General features: G+C 42.1%; 1 protein-coding gene across 1 annotated transcript; it reads left to right on the top strand.

Moving 5' to 3' along the window:
* Positions 1-36: 36 nt before the first annotated feature.
* Positions 37-17,045, top strand: LOC119654177 (dynein regulatory complex protein 1 homolog). Its single transcript, XM_038059362.1, has 8 exons — positions 37-365; positions 14,384-14,556; positions 14,616-15,454; positions 15,538-15,733; positions 15,791-15,999; positions 16,059-16,415; positions 16,482-16,609; positions 16,669-17,045. The coding sequence occupies exons 1-8, from the start codon at positions 136-138 to the stop codon at positions 16,952-16,954; spliced, it is 2,418 nt and encodes an 805-aa protein (XP_037915290.1). The 5' UTR covers positions 37-135; the 3' UTR covers positions 16,955-17,045.
* The last annotated feature ends 4,176 nt before the right edge of the window (positions 17,046-21,221 follow it).

Here is a 21,221-nt window from a genome sequence, read left to right as displayed (position 1 = left end):
CATAAATACATCTCGTTTGATCGATAAAGGAAAAATACATATTTTGTTTTCATATATTGCTTCTAATATAATATTCCTTTCGTATTAATTCTACATTATTCAGTTCACGCATTACTTACAACCAAAATTATAACAATGGAAAATCCGGATATCGCTGGAGATGACCAAGAGCAACCTGAAAATGTGGAAACAAATCAGGAATTTGAACCAGAAAAAGACAAAGCAACTGATATGAAAAATATTATTGCAATGGGGAAGCCGAAACCTTTTGAGAAGAAAATTCTTGAAGAGTATACTCCTTTCGATATGACGAGCTTCACTATGATAAATAAAATTGCAGAGAGGAAAGAGAAAGCTCCAAAAACGTAAGTCAAATATTTGTTCATTTATTAGCTATCACACATTAATTTATAAAAATCATTTTATAACACTTTTTTCCGTATAACTAGTTTCTTCATAGTTTTGAATTAATTTATATACAGTGAATTCAAATTAGTCGATACCAGATTTACTAAAAACAATAAAAGAAGATAAAGTGTGATTTCTCTGATGAAATAATAATATTGTCAAGGGACCTATAAACTATACTATGTCTTTTAAAGTTATAACCGACAGGAACTTTATAATGCTCCCCACTTCCAAGTTTTTCAACTTGCCATCTGGTAGTGGTAGAAAATATAACCCTTTTCGATGAGTCGACTCATTTCGACTCACTTACTTTACTGAGTCGACACAAAAGAGTATTATTTTCACTTCGCTCATAGCATTATGGGGAAAATTTCGTATCGAAAACTGAAAAGCAGCTAAGAACAATAAAACACATGTAAATTTCAAAATAAATATTTTCCATTTCGTCATTGAAGAAAGCTCCTCCGCAAAAAATAGTATTTATATTACCTTCCAATAGATAGGTAGGTAGATATCCCAACAACAGTGCCTCCTAAAAGTTTCCCATCAACACTTCGTGAATGAATAACCTCAGAATATTTTGCTTTTAAAGGTCTGGACAAGTTAAAAAATGATCCAACTTTTGAAGTAAGAATTGAGGAGCACAAATTACATCTGGCTTTTTTCATGAGAAATTGACGTATCTCCACGTAGGACTTATTTTTTTCTCAATCCGGCCTTATTCATTTCTTTTTGTTGAACAAGGAACAAACCTGTATATCCATAATAATAACCTTTGATTATCTTCTTTTTCTTCAGCCTTTGTCCTGTTCACAAGCGGGGTCGGCTCGTCGTGATCGGCTTCGCCATTTGGCTCTATCGAATGCCTGATCTGGGTGCAATCTTGAGGCTTTCAAATCCCCATCCAGCGTATCAAGCCACCGTTGCTTAGGTCTGCCTTTTGGTCGTTTACCATCGACTTCGATGTTCAGACCAATCTTTGCAAGTGAATTCTCGTTTGCACGAATTGCGTGACCATACCATCGAAGACGCCTCTCTCGCAACTTTTCCACGATCGGTGCAACCCCATAACGATCGCGGATATCCTCATTTCGGATGTGATCTAAACGTGTGACACCACTAGTCCAACGTAGCATCTTCGTCTCCATTACCGCGAGACGCCCCTCATTGTCTTTTATGGTCGGCCAACACTCAGAACCATAGAGGGCGACTGGACGGACGACATTGCGGTAAATTTTAGATTTGAGACGTCCGTTGATACGTCGATCACAAAGGACACCAGTTGTGGAACGCCACTTCATCCAGGTTGCGTTAATGCGTGAAGCAATTTCATAACGCAGCCCTCCATTGGCTGATAGCGTTGACCCGAGGTATTTAAATCGCTCGGATCTGGGCAGATCATTGCCGCTGACAGTGATTGTGCCTGTTTCATGGGGATCGGTTGTCAAAAATTCAGTTTTGTTTAAATTCAATCTGAGACCGTGTTGCATGAGGCGATCATTCCATTTTTGAACAAGTTGCTCGAGATCATTTTTGCTATCAGATGCTAGGAAAACATCATCTGCATAAAACAGTGTGTAGAGCGCTGGACGTTGAATATCCCGTGTGACGGTGTCCATAACAAGGACAAAGAGGAGTGGTGAGATGGCATTTCCTTGATGAACTCCAACAGAGACACGAAGCGGTTTTGATACACCCGCCATACTTCGAACTTTACTTTTCGGATCGTGGTAGAGCAATTGAACCCAGCGCACGAGTTCTTCTGGCACGAAGTGTTGTCGTAAAGCATACCAGATGAGTTCGTGTGGTACACGATCAAACGCTTTCTCTAGATCCAGAAAGGCAATGTAAAGAGGGCGATGCTTCTCACGGTGTTTCTCCATGAGTAACCGCGCAGTGTGTATTGCGTCAGTAGTTCCGCAGTTCTTGACAAATCCGGCTTGATTCACGGTTATTTCAACGATTTCGCGAATACGGTTGTCAAGAATGCGTTCAAAAATCTTCATGGTATGGGAAAGCAACCGGATCGGACGGTAATTTGAACATTCTGCTGGGCTACCTTTCTTTTTCCATATTGGAACAGTGGTACTTTCTTGCCAGTCAGATGGTGTTCTTCCTTCCTGAATAACCCGGTTAAAGAATTCACTGAGCCACAGTGTTGGGTCCCAGCTCTTCGCTTTCCAGAGCTCAGATGCGATGTCGTCAGGTCCTGTTGCTTTCCCCGATTTCATTTGTTTTATTGCCTCCTCGACTTCAGTTGCGCTGACTAGTGGAACTGCTCCAAATGTCGGCAATGATTGTGGAATTGGAGGATGAGCAAATTCTTCAGTTGAAATCTGCTCGAAGTATTCTCGCCATCTATCCGTTGCGGTTCGATGGTTGGTAAGCAAAGTACCGTTTTTGTCATTAACACAACAGAAGTGTTCGATATCCTGTGTGCGTTCATCACGGCTTTTAGCAAGTCGATACAGGTCTCTCTCGCCATCCCGAGTGTCCAGTTTATCGTAAAGATTTTTGAAATGGTTCGCTCGGGTGACAGCGACCGCTTTCTTTGCTTCCCGGTTGGCATTCTTATAAATTTGCCAATTAGCAGGCGTTTTATCGTCGAGAAATTTGTGGTAGAGGCGTTTCTTTTCATCTTCATCAACGGCGCAACAACCGGTATCCGGTCTAGGCCTGCCTTAATAAGGAACTCCAGACATCCCGGTTTTGCGCCGAGGTCCACCAATTCGATATCCCTAAAAGCTGTCTGGCGTCCTGGCCCACGCCATCGCTCCATCTTAGGCAGGGTCTGCCTCGTCTTCTTTTCCTACCATAGATATTGCCCTTATAGACTTTCCGGGTGGGATCATCTTCATCCATACGGATTAAGTGACCCGCCCACCGTAACCTATTGAGCCGGATTTTATCCACAACCGGACGGTCATGGTATCGCTCATAGATTTCGTCATTGTGTAGGCTACGTTTCTTTTCACGGACCTTCATTTCAACATCATCATTCCGAAGCCAAGTATCTCGGTTGATGTACCACTTACCCGGCTTGGTGACCCCGAGGGTTGCAGAGGCCGCTTTGTGGATCGTGTCTTTCATTTGGTTCCATGATTCTTCCACATTCGTAATGATTGGCAATCGTATGAGTGAGACCGTTTCTTAGTTCTTCTCACCAAATCGCCACCATTTAATTTACATTTATATGCACTTTCCGATAGAAAACTAATTAACATCATTCAATTATCTTTCATTCAAATACACAACTAAGATATTACCAAGAATTTGTGGCCACAGCTCGAATTAATCATACCAACAGCATACCATCATAAATTGTAGGCGACTTTTCTACGTATGAAAATAAAATTGCGGAATCGCAAAAGAGTATTCCTAGAAATTTAGGAATTGATTCCTAATGAATTTCACGAGCAGTCGATATTAATAACTTAAATAGCTAGCACTCTAGGAGTCGGACGTTTGCATACATTTATTTCTTCTTGTTTATTTATTTTCGTGGCTGCTTCATAATACCCATTAAATATCATGCAACTATATTTGATACCAAAGTGTCAGCAAATATTTTCCCTAATACATGTTTTCTGTTTTCTGGTATTTGACTTTGCTTACTTAAATACTTTGCGTTTTGAGATTTCATTTAAAGAGGAAACGTAAAAACGAAAATCTATGAGTAGAGGTATCACGTTGCTGAGTACCATCTATAATATATTCTCCGCTATCTTGCTAGGCCGGATCAACAGATCAACAGAACTACCCGAGACGTACAAACTGCCTTCATCCAGATCGAGCAGGCGGCGCGAGATCTTGGGCTGCACATCAATGAAGGCAAGACAAAATATATGGTGGCAACGTCAGCACCGAAGACGAACCAACTAACAACATCAAACCGCACTGGTCAAACAGGAAGAATAAGGATAGGAGAATACAACTTTGAGACCGTTGACAATTTCTCCTATCTAGGGTCGAAAATCACAACCGATAACAGCTACGATGATGAAATCCGTGCACGGTTTTTGTCAGCCAACAGAGCCTATTTCAGCTTACAAAGGCTGTTCCGCTCGAAACGTCTCACCATAGGGTCAAAGCTCTTACTGTACAAGACTATGATCTTGTCAGTTTTCATGTATTCCTCGAAAACTTGGGTTCTTAGCAAGAAAAATGGCGAACTCTGGGCCGCGTTCGAAAAAAGAATCCTCCAAAGAATTGTTGGCCCCCTAGCCTACACAATGACGAAATCTGTGAGCGATACCATGACCGTCCGGTTGTGGATAAAATCCGGCTCAATAGGTACGGTGGGCGGGTCACTTAATCCGTATGGATGAGGATGATCCCACCCGGAAAGTCTATAAGGGCAATATCTATGGTAGAAAAAGAAAACGAGGCAGATCCTGCCTAAGATGGAGCGATGGCGTAGGCCAGGACGCCAGACAGCTTTTGGGGATATCGAATTGGTGGACCTCGACGCAAAACCGGGATGTCTGGAGTTCCTTATTAAGGCAGGCCTAGACCGGATACCGGTTGTTGCGCCGTTGATGATGATGATGAGTAGTAAGCTTGCTTCATTACACATTGAAATTTGTGCACATTTTGCCTATACCACCATATAATTGTTTTTATGCAAAACCTCAAAATAGTCGTTTCGATAAACAAACGTGCACGGTACAATACTACCCTGTAAACATACCTACCTACATACGTATTATTTGCTTCATTTGCAAAACAGAAATATATCCACTATGCATACAGGACACCGCATCAACAAGACGACCAATATCACCTCATCAACTGAGTCAAATTGCAGCTCGCTGAGTGGGAAGTCTAGCTTGCTCATCGTGCCGTTATCATATCAATTGAAGCCGTTCAACGCCGCCGATTCTCGCTCGTCCGCAACTTCATTTCCTTCTAACCCAATGTGGCCTGGAACCAAAAGTATCCAGTCCTTATTGAGCGAGTCAAGCGCATTCAGTCTGTTAAAAACTTCTCATACCAGTTTGGAATTCGCTTGGTACTTGAGTATCTTAATAGCCGCCTGACTGTCGGTTTGAATGGCATTGTTTTACCTCCGATAGTTCCTTTCGATGTTGAAGGAAGGACATCTCTCTATGGCCTATATTGGTTCGAATTTTCTTTTCTCTGGACCGATGACCCAGCGCCTGCTTCCTCTGCCGTAAGGGATCCCTCAGCGTACCAGGTAATCAGTTGGTGGTTTAATCCGTATGTCAATCCCATGCCCTCGTAGTTTGCGCTGTTGCTCCAACGTGTTTCAAACTTCTTATCAAAGTGGAATCTTGCTGTCATGTTATCCCTTGGTATCAGTTATTCGGAATGCCGCTTAGAAAGAATATCAACCTTCCTTTAATTTAGGCAGCTCCCCGCCTTCCTGGTACTCTCGGAAATTCCGAAAATCACCCTTCTTGCCTGCATTCGTATGTCCTGATGGAGAAGAGTCGACCCCGAAAGAAGGACTTCTAGGCACGCCCCTGAACATGTTCTTACTGCCCCACCGATATACATGCAAGCCAATGTTTGAAGTTCATTTAACTCCTTGGCTGCTGTGTTGAGTTGCGATGTTTCTACCTAGATTACCGCCCCATAGGTAATCATTGGCCTTACTAGTGCATGCAGTGTATATCCAGTACAGCATCTTTGGGGTGCATCCCCATTTTTACCCTGTTAGTCGTCAGAGATATATGTTTTCAACATGTGTTTTCCAGAGTAGTTTTTGTCAAGTTTGATTCCTAAATATTTGACCTCTGTTGCTCGTTTCAGCTCCATGCCATGTAATCTAATGGCTCTGTTGATCAAGCTTGCGCTTCCTAGTGGATGGTACTATACTTGCCTTGCCTGAATTTATGTGCAGCCCCGCCTAATGATTCATACTTCAGTTTGGAATCTGTCACATAGGGTATTCTCATAGTTGCTCCTACCGATTAAAACAATGTAATTAGCGCAACGCTGGACCTGTATTTCAGTATTGGTTGGCTCTCCTAGGAGTCGATCAACTACCATGCTCCACATTAATGATGATAATAGATCACCTTGTGGACAACCATGAGTAGTTTCATGATAACAGAATTTATACCTCTTGCCTACACTCTACCATTCTAACCGACCAGAAGGCCAGGATGTTCCCCACTCCCTTGCAGATTAGTACATCTTATATTTCTGTGTGCGATGAGCTACGGAACCTCCTTCGATGTCCAAAAACGCACACAGTACCACTTCTTTTGTTTCAATTGCAACTCGAACTACTCGTACGCTTTTGGTATAAAGACCACGCTTGCCCGCCTCCATGCTTTTGGTATATATCCGACGGTTATGCTGCCCCTTACCACCGTCAGAAAAGATCCTAAGATGATTTTTAGGCCTAAGAAGTAGTGCTGGGAGAATGCTGTCTACTCCAGGTGACTTTGGTGGTTTAAAGGCTCCCACTGCTCATCTTACTCGAGCTTTCGAGCATACCTCTTTAATTAGTTTCCAATTTTCCGCTTCCCTTCTATCCGGTGAGGTATCAGACGAAATATTGTTGCCTTCCGCCATGGGGTGAGACCCTGAGAAATGAGTTCTGGATGCGTCTGTGGTGTCTTCAAACCCTTCACTGAATTCTGTTGGAGCCCGTTTGGTTCCCTGATGGCGTTGCTATATGTCTTCAGTCAGTTTTTGTATCTCGACCAGTCCCCGGTTTGTATTGTCCGATTGAGAAGAGTTTTCGGATCCCTGCTCTCATTCTGGCTAGATCGTTACAACAGACAGTTCGCCTCATATGCGTCGATGACGACTGGAAAATATCCTGATCCCACCTCATCTCTTGGTTTTTCACAAGAGGAATCCTAAATTACCTAGGTCAAATTTCTCCCTCTCCGTGAGCAGCAGGTTCACTTCCCTATTGCCTCCGCCATTCCCTCGAAGATCTCGGTAAGTTTTCTACCCAATGAGTCCTTTGTTTCTCCCTGTACACGTGCACAAGTATGCTGTAATTGATGAGGCAGTTACGACACGTAATTGCCTCCAGCGGTCGATCATCTACCCCTATGATGAGGAGTTTGCCTTTAGCTTGCCCTTGCTCCTAAAAACTCTCCATAACCGTATGTCGAGATCAATGTTTTGAGTGATGAGAAGGCGTGGAAGCTTCCCCCGTCTCAATCACTGCAACTTTGGGAAGGTAGATTTCCTTCCCTTCTAGCAATGTGTGGACTAGAGTCCTCAGTCAGTTCGCTGTGTCCTCCGTCGCGCAGTCTATCAGTATAAGATCTGGCCGAAAGCGTATACCGGTGAACACGAGCTCCTTATTCTACCACTAACCCATCTCCATGACGATGAGGTCCTGAATTATTCTCTGCTCTTCAGTATTTGTGTCGGAGTATTTGCTCTGGAAATACTTTCGGCAGTATGGCCACTCGAATGTTCTTTATCGCTTTAACATAACTTTTGACCTCCTCGTATATCCCCTCACTTGGGCTCGAGTTTGAATTCCTTGGGAGCACTCTTATGGGCTGATCTCCACTATTCCCCGTCCTATCTCCTTCCTGACGTCTAACCTTGCTCGCTCTGCTTTTCAAGCGGTCGTAATTGTTGGTTGCGGTCTTCCTCTCCTCTGCTTGATTTCCCATGGGGTCCCACTTGTTTGTTGGTTGATTTCTTGGTTTCTCTGATGTAAATGATTACTATTATCATCATGGTCAACAACGGCGCACATCCACGGTCCGATGTAGACCTATCTTAATAACCCGATTTTGGCCTGGGTCCACCAATTCGATATCCTTAGATCATCACTTCATCTGTGGTAGGGTCTGCCACGTCTTCTTTTTCTACAATAAATATTGCCCTTATAGACTTTTCAGACTAGATCATCCTCACCAATACGGAGTAGGTGGCTCGCTAACATCAGCCTATTCAATTGAACTTTACCCCAAACCAAACCCGCCGTAAATTTCTTCATTGTATATGGTAAAGAATCGCCCATCCCCTGTAGTGAGCCAAAAACGTTTCCTACTAATACATGAAGACTAATAAGATCATTGTTTTGTACCATACAGTGGAACCTTTGATCCTATGGTAAGACATTTCGAACGAAACACTTTTTATAAGCCGAAATGGGCTTTGTTGACTACCAACAACGTACTTCGCTTTGTCTTTATTAAAGTGCAGCTCAAGACCGCCGCCTGCTCGATCTTTCCATTATGTTAGTATCTTTAGCGTAAACCAGCAGTTGGGTGGACCTGAAAAGAAGAGTGTCCCTGGCATTCCCCCGAGAGAGACTTTTCAGGGCCATCGTTTTAAATGCATGATGAGAAAAGGAGATGACCCTGCAATTTCTTCTATACGCGCATGAATATTATTCGCCTAGCGAGCGCAGAGTGCATAGTCATCCGCTTGTGTTTCCAGCACAGATAACAGTAGATCTCATTTTCTAGCTGACTAGGTAACCTACTCCGATCACATGCTTTCCTGGATGGGGCTACAATCTGGAGGACCGGTTGGCATAATTTGTCCCGTTTTTAGAAGACGCTAGGAAGACTATCAGATGCAGGTTTAACTTTGGCGTCAAGGCCGCCAATGTGCAAGGTGCTCAACTAAGGAAGGGCAACAGAGGGGGTGGGGAAGATGCTATATTTTGTCTAATTTTATTGTATAACCCCAAGGGAACGACAAAAGTTCAGTATTTGAAGCAACTAATTATCGCCTCAGCATATTCAATTTTTGGTTTTAGGTAAATAGCCTTGAATGGTGCTTATATGGGAGTTAGGAGTTGATTCGGTGTACGCGACAAACGTAGACGAATAAATACATAAAGTGCCAGTTAGCGGCGACCATAATCAACAGTTAGCAATAGAATCTTGATGAACAACAAGCATACCGAGAGAAACAGCTGAAAATTGAACGATAAGCTGCATATTATAGAATTACCAATTGAGAACCTTACTGAGATCCTTTGATTCAGCAAAAGTAGACTTATGCGCCATTGATTAACCAAACTCTAGCAACGGTGTCATGAACACTACACAGTAGAAACATCGGACACGATCCCTGACCACCCTACGAATAGACGTGGAGAAGGGTGATATGTATAAATATATTTTCAACTATTCAGGCAAAATAGATAGAATATTGCGGTGCATTTGAAAGAACGCCTGAAACCAGTCAATAGAGAAGAGGAAAATGAACATTTTATGTCGATGAAGGAAGATATATTCCGACCTCCACCTGACTGAAGCAGAGAAAACAGCAACAACTGCAATACTCAGGGTAAGTTGTAAAGCAGCGCTTGATTTATAAGAGAAGCGTTTTATTTGACAAACATAAGTTTTACTACCGGCAACTACTGCCAACTCCTCAACTGGCACTTGCCGCAAAGTTCAAGCCTCTGCAAACGTTTGGCTTGACTTTGGGGACCAGATATTGCCATCTACATGTTTGTAAGTGCGCTGGTGTTTTTTGAGCAGTCAAGCAAATCTCCTTTGATTTGTCCACAAAACCGACACGCGATTAAATCTCGGCTACAAGCGCATGCAAACCTACACAAACCAAGCCAAATACTATATCCACACGTTTGAATTTTCGATAGCTTGTTGAGATTTGGTAAACGCGTCGATTCGACATAAGATTCAGAGCCGTACTCTTACTCCTTATAAACATAGTGACCACAGTATAGCGGGAAACACAATTATGACGCAGTTTCAACGTACAAAGAAGATTTCAGGTCGGCAAAGTTCGCTCCACATCGGTAAGGTTCATTCTGATGACAGATTACGCCATTTGCAATTTGGCGGCGCTTTTTGTTTTCGGCTGCTACTTTCGAATGTAATTAATTTGAATGAATTTGTTTTGAGAACTGCGAAAGGCACTATTGCCGTTGCAAGTGCAAATCGTTAATGCCACTTGCATTAGTCCCGTCGCCTCCATTCATAAAAATTGAATTTAAGCCGGAGGTATGTACAAAGTTTTATTCAATTTTCCCTTCAAAAGTTCAAACATCCTCCATTATTGTTTTCAATTCTATTACATATTTGTTTGTTGGTAGATTTTACCCCGATGCTAGTGTACTGCTTATTGTAGCGCAGAATGGTATGAATTTAATTTAGTGTAGAAGTAAATTTCATTTATTTTTCTTATTACTATCTTCGAAGTTTTTCCTTCACGACCCTGCATACCATATACAAAACCATATAAGTAGGCAGTGTTAAAGTCCTTTGAACAGAACTAAACTCGGCATAGCAGTCAGGAAGGTTCACAAACTGCAAGACGACAATGCAGTTTTATGTGGATAGGATGATAAGATAATTTGAGCCATGATCGACCAACAACGCATATCGGAAAAGCAAGACTGTGACTTACGACTTAAACCACCAACCAAGTACACTAACAGATCCCTCACAGTAGAGGGAGCGAGTTCAGGTGTCACTGCTCCAAGGAAAACGTATTTCAAAGCATACCAGTATATTTCAGGCTAAAATATGTATACTGCATAAATAGGTGTGCTTACTTTAACCTGCAAAGGAAACAGAGGGTGCAAAATATCCTAACCAACAGCCACACGGATTCAAACACCCTTAAGTCCAACAAGGTGAACTCTCAGCTATGAATGCTTGAATTGAATACGCTTGGCTCGCAAAATATGGTCTGGCTACTCTGGGTTCCAGATCAAATAGGGTTAGAAGGCAGCAAGTATCACCCAGGAAAGGGGCAGAAGTCCCGCTTAACGAACCAGAATTCTCTGTGGAAATGATAAGATGTCATGACATTAAGAAAGGACGAATAATGATTGGGGAACTATACTGGGTGAGGTTACAAGAAAGGAACAGTATCTGTATAACCCATCAAGGGCAGCCTTAGGATCATAGTGGCAGCACTCACGGGTCACTGCAGGCTAAACTACCACCTGGGGACGCTTCGTATCTCTACGGCTATATTTGCGGGTTCTATAGAGCGATGGAAGTTTCATACTGGGGAATAATGTCCGGCGCTTATGCAAAATAGGCTAATGCACCCGCAAGAATAACTAAAACCAGATGCTAGGCTGAGACTCCTAGAAACAACAGCTAAAATTATAGTCTAAGAACCCACGAGCCCCAGACCTACGTCATAGTATAAAACTCCCCAGATATCTTGTCTATAAATATGATCGATTGAGAATGATCTACTTTCCAAAGGCCTGCTCCCAAAAATTTGGACAACGTATGTAGATGACACCATTATATATAAAGACAAAGTCAAGGTTCTGAATAAGTACATCGGAACCTGAGATTCACAATGGAGATAGAGGACAACGGAGAATTCCTATTTCTAGATTTAAGCATCATTAGAGAAGAAAGAGAAATATCTATAGAAAGCCTACACATAGACAGTGATTCCGGAAAAATCAAACAACTCCCATGCACATAAAATAACCTATTTCCATGCAATGTTCTACAGATTATTGACTGTGCTCCTCAGTGCTGGAAAATTTAGCTTAGAAAAAAAGTATATCATAGACACCGGAGTGAAGAACGGCTTTTAAGTGTTAATTATTGAAAGTCTCATGAAGAAAAAGGTGAAGGGGCAAGAAATAGGGGCATTGACATCTCCCTTGGAACTTGGAAGCGAAAAGAAGAATAGGGGCCACACATGCTGCGACTTCTTCGAAACTTAAAAAAATCGGTGAAATGGGTTAAACCTTGACATGTTTTCATCGAATAGAATTCATCAGAATCAAGAACCGCAAATTAAACCACGAATCCAGCGAAATATATAAAGTGGCATTATTATTAGTTCAGATTGGCAGAGCTACATAGGACAACCGAAAAGACTGGTTTCAGTACGCTGGGAGTGACCGGCATTATGTCATCTGGACCCAGAGATTTATATTCGAAGAAGCAGCTTATATCCCAGCCGATCTTATTCTCGGTAATTACGGATTTGATAGTCTCGCGCGGCTGGGGCGGCTGCATACCCTCCAAGAAAGGTTTTGACTCACAGTTTTTTTGCTGTATTTAGCAGGGCATGAGACTTTAAAGGCGGTTTCGACTACTTTTTGTAGAGCTTCGACCTTTGACTTCAGTACGTCTGTCGTGCCAATTTTACCAATTTGCGCACCGGATAGTTTGTTCTTAATAACTTGACCAAACTTAATGCAGACAATCCTCTGAAAGGTTTGGAGATCTCTGCGGCGAGATCTAGACTGGAAAATATCCAACTATGATCTGAGAAGAATCTCTGGCCAGACACTGCCCCGTTTTCCACCTTATGACTTTCATTGTCGGTTAAGAAGAACTTCCTCCCAAACATCATAGTTCTTCGAGCTGGGAAAGTGGAAGGTTAGTGTACTGCCCTGTTATAAACCGATAGATTTGTATCAATAATAAAATCAAAGAATGGCTTACTTCTTTCGTTAATTTCCGAGCTGCCCTAAAGCGTACACCTTGCATTGGCGTCATAGCCCATCAACAGGTTTGCCTTCTTTGCTGCTATGCTGGACGTCAAATGTTGCGGCTTTTTTGGTGAGCTGATCAGCCGTGAGTCATGTAAGTCGAGATACACGTTCTCTGCCCCTACCTGCTATAATTTGACCACGGTTAGGTCGCTGGAACTCAGGTCCGGGCACTGAAAACCGTGCAGATTCTTTCTCGCGAGTATATATGTTGTAGGCCTATCCCGGCCAGCGTTTCTTGTGCTGTTGTTCCATTATAATATTTGCTTAGAAGCCCTTTGATGGTTTGGTCGCTTCCGATCCAGGGCCCCTGTACTAGTCTTCTATGAGGAAGACAAGTAGATTAGCCGAGACGCACTTCGAGTGTTGCAAAGTTATCTTTGTTACCCTCAGCATGATCTACTTGCGTGGGGGGTTCGCCAGTCCCCGTTGTACCGTATCGATCCTCAACTCCTCCAGCAGCTTGTTGGCCGTGTCGACTGGATCCAGATTGTTGTCCGGTTTTCCGCGGCGGAACACTTTCACCTTGCGTTCCTGACTCCAAACCGCACTTTGTAGTCTGATGTTCCCAACATCGACGGTTTTGAGTTAAGAGTACATTAGCTGGTATTCGCTAAGCCCAGCTTGATAGCAGTGGATTCAACCTGGAAACCACTAGTTGGTTTCTACACAGCGGTGCCGGCACCGACTGTACTGCCCTCGCCGACTACTGTCTCCCGGTTGTATGCAAGCAGCTCCCCCTCCGATGATGCGCCTGGCATCACCACCTCTTCTTCTATCGTCTATTTTTTTTGTTTTTTTTTTTTTATTTGAGTCCAATGTCTTGGTTCAATGAGTAGTCCGGAAAGGATGTCCAGGGTAAGGGTATTATTTGAAAATAAAGGTGCCCAAGGTATTCAGATGGCCCCTAACACATGACCAGCAGGCAAACAAATCCTCGTAATTTGGGTGAAACCTACTCCCAGTTCGATGGTTTCCAGTGGCCACCGTGAGGAGGACATTTAAGGACTTGCCGAATTATACAACTTCACCCTACAGCATAACCAAATCTCCATCTTCTATTGTCATGGTAAATTTGGCATTGGAGTGCAGCTTGTTTATGTTCTGTAGAACTATCTCCTTTTCGCTATGTTTGACTGTAGCAAGTACATCATCTCCATACCGTATCCATACCCTAGTCAATTCTATAACTTCTATACCTGTGAGAATTTCATGCAGAGAAACTCTTAAGTTAAGTGAGGGGTCCGCAGGCTCTTACTCTATTTGAGTTGATTATAGGATTGAATAATAAACTATACCCATCAGAGGTATACAAAACTTCTTTTAGAACCCAGAGCAACTCTCGATAACATTAATATTAGAGTCCTTCGATGTGGCTTTTTTCGTCTTTATTTTTTCTTAACGCGGCTGGTAAATTCTATTTATGGTCTTGTACTACAACCACCAATGTTATAAGAATGTTGAAATTTTACGGATACAAAAGATCTGCTCCTGTCCTTTCGTTGGCTTCTATTGACCCATCTGCTTCCGTTACCAAATTATCAGCCTCAAATTTTTTTCCAGCTTCATCGAAAAGGAAGAGGAGAAAAAGGATGGTATCGAAAGACAATTGGAGGATAGTGACAAAGCTTTAAGTCAATTAATTCTGTTGGGGGATGAGTTGGTCACAAACATCAAAATTGCAAACGAAAAACGTGAAGTGATGCGACGCAATTATGAAGCCTTAAAAAGAGAAGGTATTGGTGTTTTCTGAGATTTCAGTTGTTAAGACGTAAACTATTTTGTACCCTTTCAGAGCTTTTAGGTGATCTAGAGAATGAATCAATGGAGGCGATGGCGAAATTTGAAGAAATCACTGCTAAATGGACTGAATTGGAGGCCATCAAAGAGCCGGTTGGCCTCAATGAAGGCCTTGCGCTTCAGAAAAAACGAATAGAAGAACTGATGAAGGAAAAGGACGATGCAATTCGAAAGTGTCAGGAAGAACTTCAAAGGGTAGATAGGAAGTACTACGACGATTTAGAAAGGCAGAGCGCCGATATATATTGCCTAGTAGAACGTATCGATAACCAAATGGAAAATATGCGGAAAGCATTCAAGTCGCACATAGAACTGGTGCAGGAAACTATAGAAAATGAGAGACAGAATTTGGCCCTAACAGCAGCCCGCAAGTGGGAAGAATTGTACACAATGCGAGCTGAAAATGAAAGAATGAAATTGGATAAAGAAAAAGAGAAAGCTGCATTCTATGCCGCAGAACTAGCCAGGATTTCACTGGAGCACGAAGAATTGACCAGAGAAACACGAATTCGCTTAGAGAAGGACGCCGAAGCGCTTCAACTTGAGTTACGTAGCGTTAAGCATAATGTACTGCTCAACTCGGAAAAATTAGACTATAATTACCAAGTTCTGCAAAAAGCTGACGACGAGAATGCTATTACGGTGAGTCAGCAGAAACGTAGGCTGGCGAAGCTCAACGAGGCTGTGTTGGGTTTGAAGAAAAAAATTCGCGAAACGAAATCTAATTCACAGTTGGAGGTCAGGAAACTGACAACGGAAGTAACGCATTTGCATTCTTGCATCGTTGATTTGGAATCGAAAACTGAAAACTTTTCAATTTTAGAAGATAAAAAGGTGAATATCCGAACTTTGTATCCTCCCATCGACTCGATGGAACTTGTGCTTACTATTGTTGATTGACTAATGTTTCCTTATAGTATCAAGCTGTCTGGGAGGTTAACCTAAATGAGGCTACAGGGCTTTTAAACAAGATCCTGGATATCGATCGAATTCTTCACGAGCAACAGCTAGGTTTACCGTGGACCAAACCAGATATGCCAGTTTTCAAGTTGAAGGACTTTATTATTATGAAGGAGGGTCTCGATTCAAAACATTTTGATTTAAAAGTCAATAGTAATTAGATTTGTTTTTTTGACCGTATATGGAGTGTACATTTCCTGTTTTTTCAAGGATCTAGGACAATAACTAGGTCTGAATCAGCAAAGGAGAAAGATCGCAGAACGGACGAACAAAAATTAGCTCATAGTCGGTTAATGCGAAACATATTAAAAAAAATCGCAGATCGCGGCGGATTTCTACTCGAAGATAAGCTTTTGACTATTCTGCAACCATACACGGAGGATCAACAATCGTTGGTCAAAGTCGATAACATCTTCAATGTAAATAACATGTCCACCAATAATTGAGAACAGTTAATCTAAATTTATTTCATGTACAGGCTTTGGGGGTTTCCAAAATCGAGGATATTAGCGCTCTTATCCACTACTTCCTGCCTTACGCTTGGTGCCCGAATTGTTCCACTGGTTTGTCACCAGCCGCTATAAGTCGTTTGCATCAAGTTGAATTGGAGCAGTTTCAAACGAAAGATATCGATAGTGTTATCTATGATGAGTTGAGTGAGAAGGCAACTCTTAAGGACACAGAAGGCAGTGGAAAGTCTGAAAAATCACACCAAAGCACCGAAGAAGAGTCCTCTGAAATAGTCACCAAAGACGAAGAAAACCCTATGGACGATTTAATGAAAGAATTCGCCAAAAAGGAAGTTTTGGACCGCAAGAGATCTGTACAATTTGAAGTAAGTTCGTTTTCCAGCCCATACTAACAAATATCCATTTCATTCAGTGACATTTTCATTTCATAGGAAAAAGTTGTGGTTGAAGAGGAGACAACCTGTGTAAACCATTACTTGGTCATCGAACCTGCTTTCGTATTGACTGCTCTCCGTGAATTTGCTGAGAAGCATCTATGCCAGATTGCACTTCCTGGAATGTAAGATTCTAACTTCTTCGAAAGGAAAAGCTTTGAAATTAATATTCCAAATGTTACAGAACAAAATCAAAGACATCGGGTTCGGAGCGTTCTAGCCGCCGTAGGAATCTAAATCGTAATATTAGCAGGACAGATATAGAAACATTTTGGCACCAATTCAACAATATTTTCCCACAATCGAAGCTGAAATTGTGGCAGAATTTGGAACATGGTTTAAACCATTATTTGAAGGTTTTGAAGGACCGTGTAACACTCGATGCAGAATGTGAATTTCTTCGGAAGCAGAATGCAGAGCTGAAACATTTGCTGCAGCAGTATCTGCCCCCTGATAAATGTATTTGTTAAATCCATTTGTATTTTTACAAGTGTTTATGAAATATGTGGATATTGATATAGTTTTGTGTTGATGCAATTTCGAGTTAATAAATATATTGGGTTGGGGAAAAAGAAACGTCGTATTTTGACAATAGATAGCGACACTTAAACATATCTTGTGTTGTACTTATCGCGTCGGGTCCTACAATACGGCGATTTGAAGATGACAATCTGTGCTGTCTCCTTGACAGTGTTGTGATCATACGTTTTAGTCTCAAGTTATAGCGCGTCAAAAATGGAGTCCACCAAGCAAGAAATTCGTCATATTTTACGTTTTTACTACCTGAGAGGTAAAAATGCAACGAAGGCGGCCAAAAAAATGTGTGAAGTTTATGGGCCCGATACTGTAACGATTCGCAAAGCACAGCGTTGGTTCGATCGATTTCGTTCTGGTGTAGTGGATGTCGGAGATAGACCCCGTATTGGTAGGCCAATCGTCGTAGAAACCGATAAAATCGTCGAAATCATCCAAGTAGACCGGCATGTGAGCATTCGCTCGATTGGCCAGGAACTGGGTATAGACCATAAAACTGTTTGGAACCATTTGCAGAAGACAGGGTTCCAAAAAAGCTGGATGTTTGGGTGCCACACGAGTTGACGCAAAAAAATCTCTTGGACCGAATCAACGCCTGCGATGCACTGCGAAAACGGAACAAACTCGACGCATTTTTGAAGCGGATGCTGACTAGTGATGAAAAGTGGATCACGTACGACAACCTCAAGCGAAAAAGATCGTGGTCGAAGCGCGGCTAGCCGGCCCAAACCATCGCCAAGCCGGAATTGACGGCCAGGAAGGTTTTTCTGCGTGTTTGGTGGGGAATCATGCACTATGAGTTGCTCAACTATAGCCAGACCCTTAATTCGGTCCCCTATTGTGAGCAACTCGACCATTTGAAGCAGACGATTGACCAGAAGCGGCCAGAATTGGTCAATAGGAATGGTGTTGCGTTCCATCAGGACAACGCTTGGCGTCACACATCTTTGATGACCCGCCCGAAACTACAGGAGCTCGGATGGGATGTCCTATCGCACCCACCATTGATTACCATCTCTTCCGGTCCATGCTCTTGATGCTACTAAGTTGGTCTCAAAAGAAGGTTGCGAAAACTGGCCGTCTGAGTTTTTTGCAAATAAGGAGAGGGGGTTTTATAAGGGGAAGATAATGAAGTTGCCTTCTAAATGGCAACAAGTTTGCGAACAAAACGGCGCAATAACGTGTCAAATTTCAATCACAAATACGGCATTCCTTTTTCCCTACCCCAATATCGCAAGATAATGTTCTCATCGATTTCCTACCTATAAATGTGATTATTACTAAATTACTTGTGACAGATAAATAGAATCCCTGAAGCTGATGACTCCTGTAACCATGCTAGGTTCGATTGAGCGATTGGAGTGAACCACAGGTCTAACGTTCTTAGGCCTAATAACAAACCTGTTCAACTGTCTCCTACCTATGATAACCGCAAACTTTTGCAAATCTGAGAATATCTCCTAGGGGCAATGAGTGCGCAGGTGCTTGCAATAAAAGTGCGGCTCGCGAAGTATCGGGTTCTTTGACAAAGATTCGAAGATTCGACTGCGTGAACCCTTACAACTTCACCCTTCAGACTAGACTTAACAGTGGATGACCTAAAGTTAAATTTTGATTTTCGTTTCCACTATTATGGAGCCAGATCCTTAGCATCTATCAGCCTCTTCATTGCCAAAGTTGTTCGAGTGCCCTAAAACCCATATTAGGAATGTATCGTTCAGTCAGCCAATTTTGAGCAGTAACAATTCCACAGCAACTGGTTTAATATGGGGGTGCTATTCAATGCTGATAAAGTTGTTTGACTATCAGAACAGGTTCGTTTTTTCGCTGTTGTAAGGACATCTTTTTTCCCAGAATTCGGGTCAGTTCCTTAAAGGGAGAGATATCCGAAAACTGCCAAAAGCAAGCCTATTTTCAAGATTTTTTAAGAAATGTTATGCTTTGAACAATTTAAATAATGTGGTCCTAATAAAAGGTGTATACAAATTTTTAGCAAGATCAAAAGAGTAATTTTAAGTTATCTTATACACCAACTTGAACACTGTTTTAAGAAAACCACATTTCAAGTTTAGATAAGAGAAAAACGATAATTGTAAGAACTTACCGTCATTCAGCGATTCCATTCCATATTTGTAGTCCTTCAGGTTCCTCGCAAAGGTCGGTATATATCGACACACTAATCGTTGCCTATGCTTAATTACATGCTCTTGGATGATTTCATTAACCAATTGTATTTCCAAGTTTCTTGGCAGATTTTCATTACGAACGAACGAGGGACCGTACGTCTATATTGTCTATAGGGGCTTTTTGTAAATTAGCGATAATGAGCTTGGAATCCCCCTCCCTCTCCCAACACTTCCTTCTTATTTATAATGTATCTTCTCCAGCTGAGCTTAGCATTAAATGTCATACCTGATTTTTTAACCTCATTCGCCTGCCACACGTCTTTTCCGTTGATCATGAATCTTGCTGGATTCTCTTTTTAAGGTTTTGTGTAAGTAGCGCCATTTTGTGTTGAATTTAAGGGGGGGCTCGCCATACATGCGAAAAGAGGGCGTAATAATTTTTTAACAGAATGTGGCTTTGAGGGGTATCAAATGAAAAGGGCTCAATTAGTACTTCTCGAAACTGGTCCCATATTTGATCTCGGGTGAAACGTAGGGGAGTGAGGGCTCAAAATATGACCATCGAAAAGTGTAGCAGCGAAACTTCTCAGAACTTATCCAACCGAAAAATCTCGAAAAAAAATCACAGTGGTGTATCTGGACGAAATCTAGGACTCAAAATACTATACATTCCCTTCCGATATCTGCACGAATAAAGTTCATAATAGTGTATTAGCATATTTTAGAAATTTACCCGGAAATCGTACTTGAATCCATCATGGTGAAAGTCCTTAGGTCTTACCTATTGCAGTCTTTCATTATCAGAATGTTCTCCAGGATTTCTGATATTGTTCCTAGATATTATGCTTGACCATTTGTACCAGGTGTATTTTCATCCCTGATAGGGTGCGCAGCCGATGGTGGCGTGTAGCGTGTATAATTGACCTTGCCTTGCTAGCGTTCCCGTGAATCCGTTATGGAAGCGCAAATTATGGATTATCTGCAGAGTTCTGCTCGGGTGGTCACACATTCATACATTGTAGTCATAAACTTGTTTTCAATTATTACAGCTACATCGCCCATAAATGCTTGCACAAAAACGGTGCCCAGGGTGCCCATTATCAAGGGCATTCCCTAAAATATCTTGTCTCAATAGACTTATCCATCCGCATTGTGGATTTGTGTATGTGGCGAATCCGATAAATAGTGGATCGATCCCATGATGTCTTTCCGCGTCACAATTCGCAGTGAATGAGGCAGGGTTGAAGGTATCTTCGATATCCATAACTGCTCCCAAGGCGTATTACTTTTCAGATATAGTCTTGTAAATTGTCAATGTAACCTGGTGGAGTGTATTCTTCGTAGATTTACCTTATCGGTAGGCATGTTGCCTGCAGTAAAGTCGCTGCTTAGGGATGTATGTATCTCTTATGAACCCACCTACAAGTCTTTCCAGTCCTTTCAATAGAAAGGAAATTAGACTGATCACTTGAAAACCGTGTCCGTGTAGTGAGTTTCCCCGATTTGAAAATAAACATTAACTTCATGCGTGGCAAGGGTATATATATTCCAAACATGTAGACACAGGGTATCTGTTCGCTCTATTACTAGAGCAGGAATAATGTAATCTGGGTTGGATGGATATTCATCGTTTACCTAAACTCAGATAATACAATTTTGCATGCCGAAATCCTGTCTCTTTGCACTGACATCGGCCTTAAAAGGGATCACCATCTAATGGTAGCTAATTTTCGCTTGCGCATTGCGTCCGCCGCTTCTCGCACGGTTGGAGACCTGCAGCCTCCTAGTTCAACATCGACCGCTCATATAATCCTGCTGTCGCTCTACAGTAAGAAAACATTGAGTAAGCTGCCTGAGAATATCGATAAGAACTGGGCAGCCATCAGGAATACTCTTTTCTCGGGTGCTAGTCAGGTTGGCGGTCATGACACAAGTCTGCCTTACTTCGGAATCAACTAAGTGAATCGAAGAATGTAAGGAATTGAAGGTTCTATTGATCGTTGGGATGGTGAAGCACTCGGGTTCCAATACCGCGCGTAATGGCGGGAAGTCCAACCGTAGTGTTGCTTAGTGGCGA

Source organism: Hermetia illucens, chromosome 4 (assembly GCF_905115235.1).
Source record: "Hermetia illucens chromosome 4, iHerIll2.2.curated.20191125, whole genome shotgun sequence".
Classification (NCBI taxonomy): Eukaryota; Metazoa; Arthropoda; class Insecta; order Diptera; family Stratiomyidae; genus Hermetia; species Hermetia illucens.
Note: the sequence above shows the minus strand (reverse complement) of the source record. Positions and strands in the feature narration are given on the sequence as shown.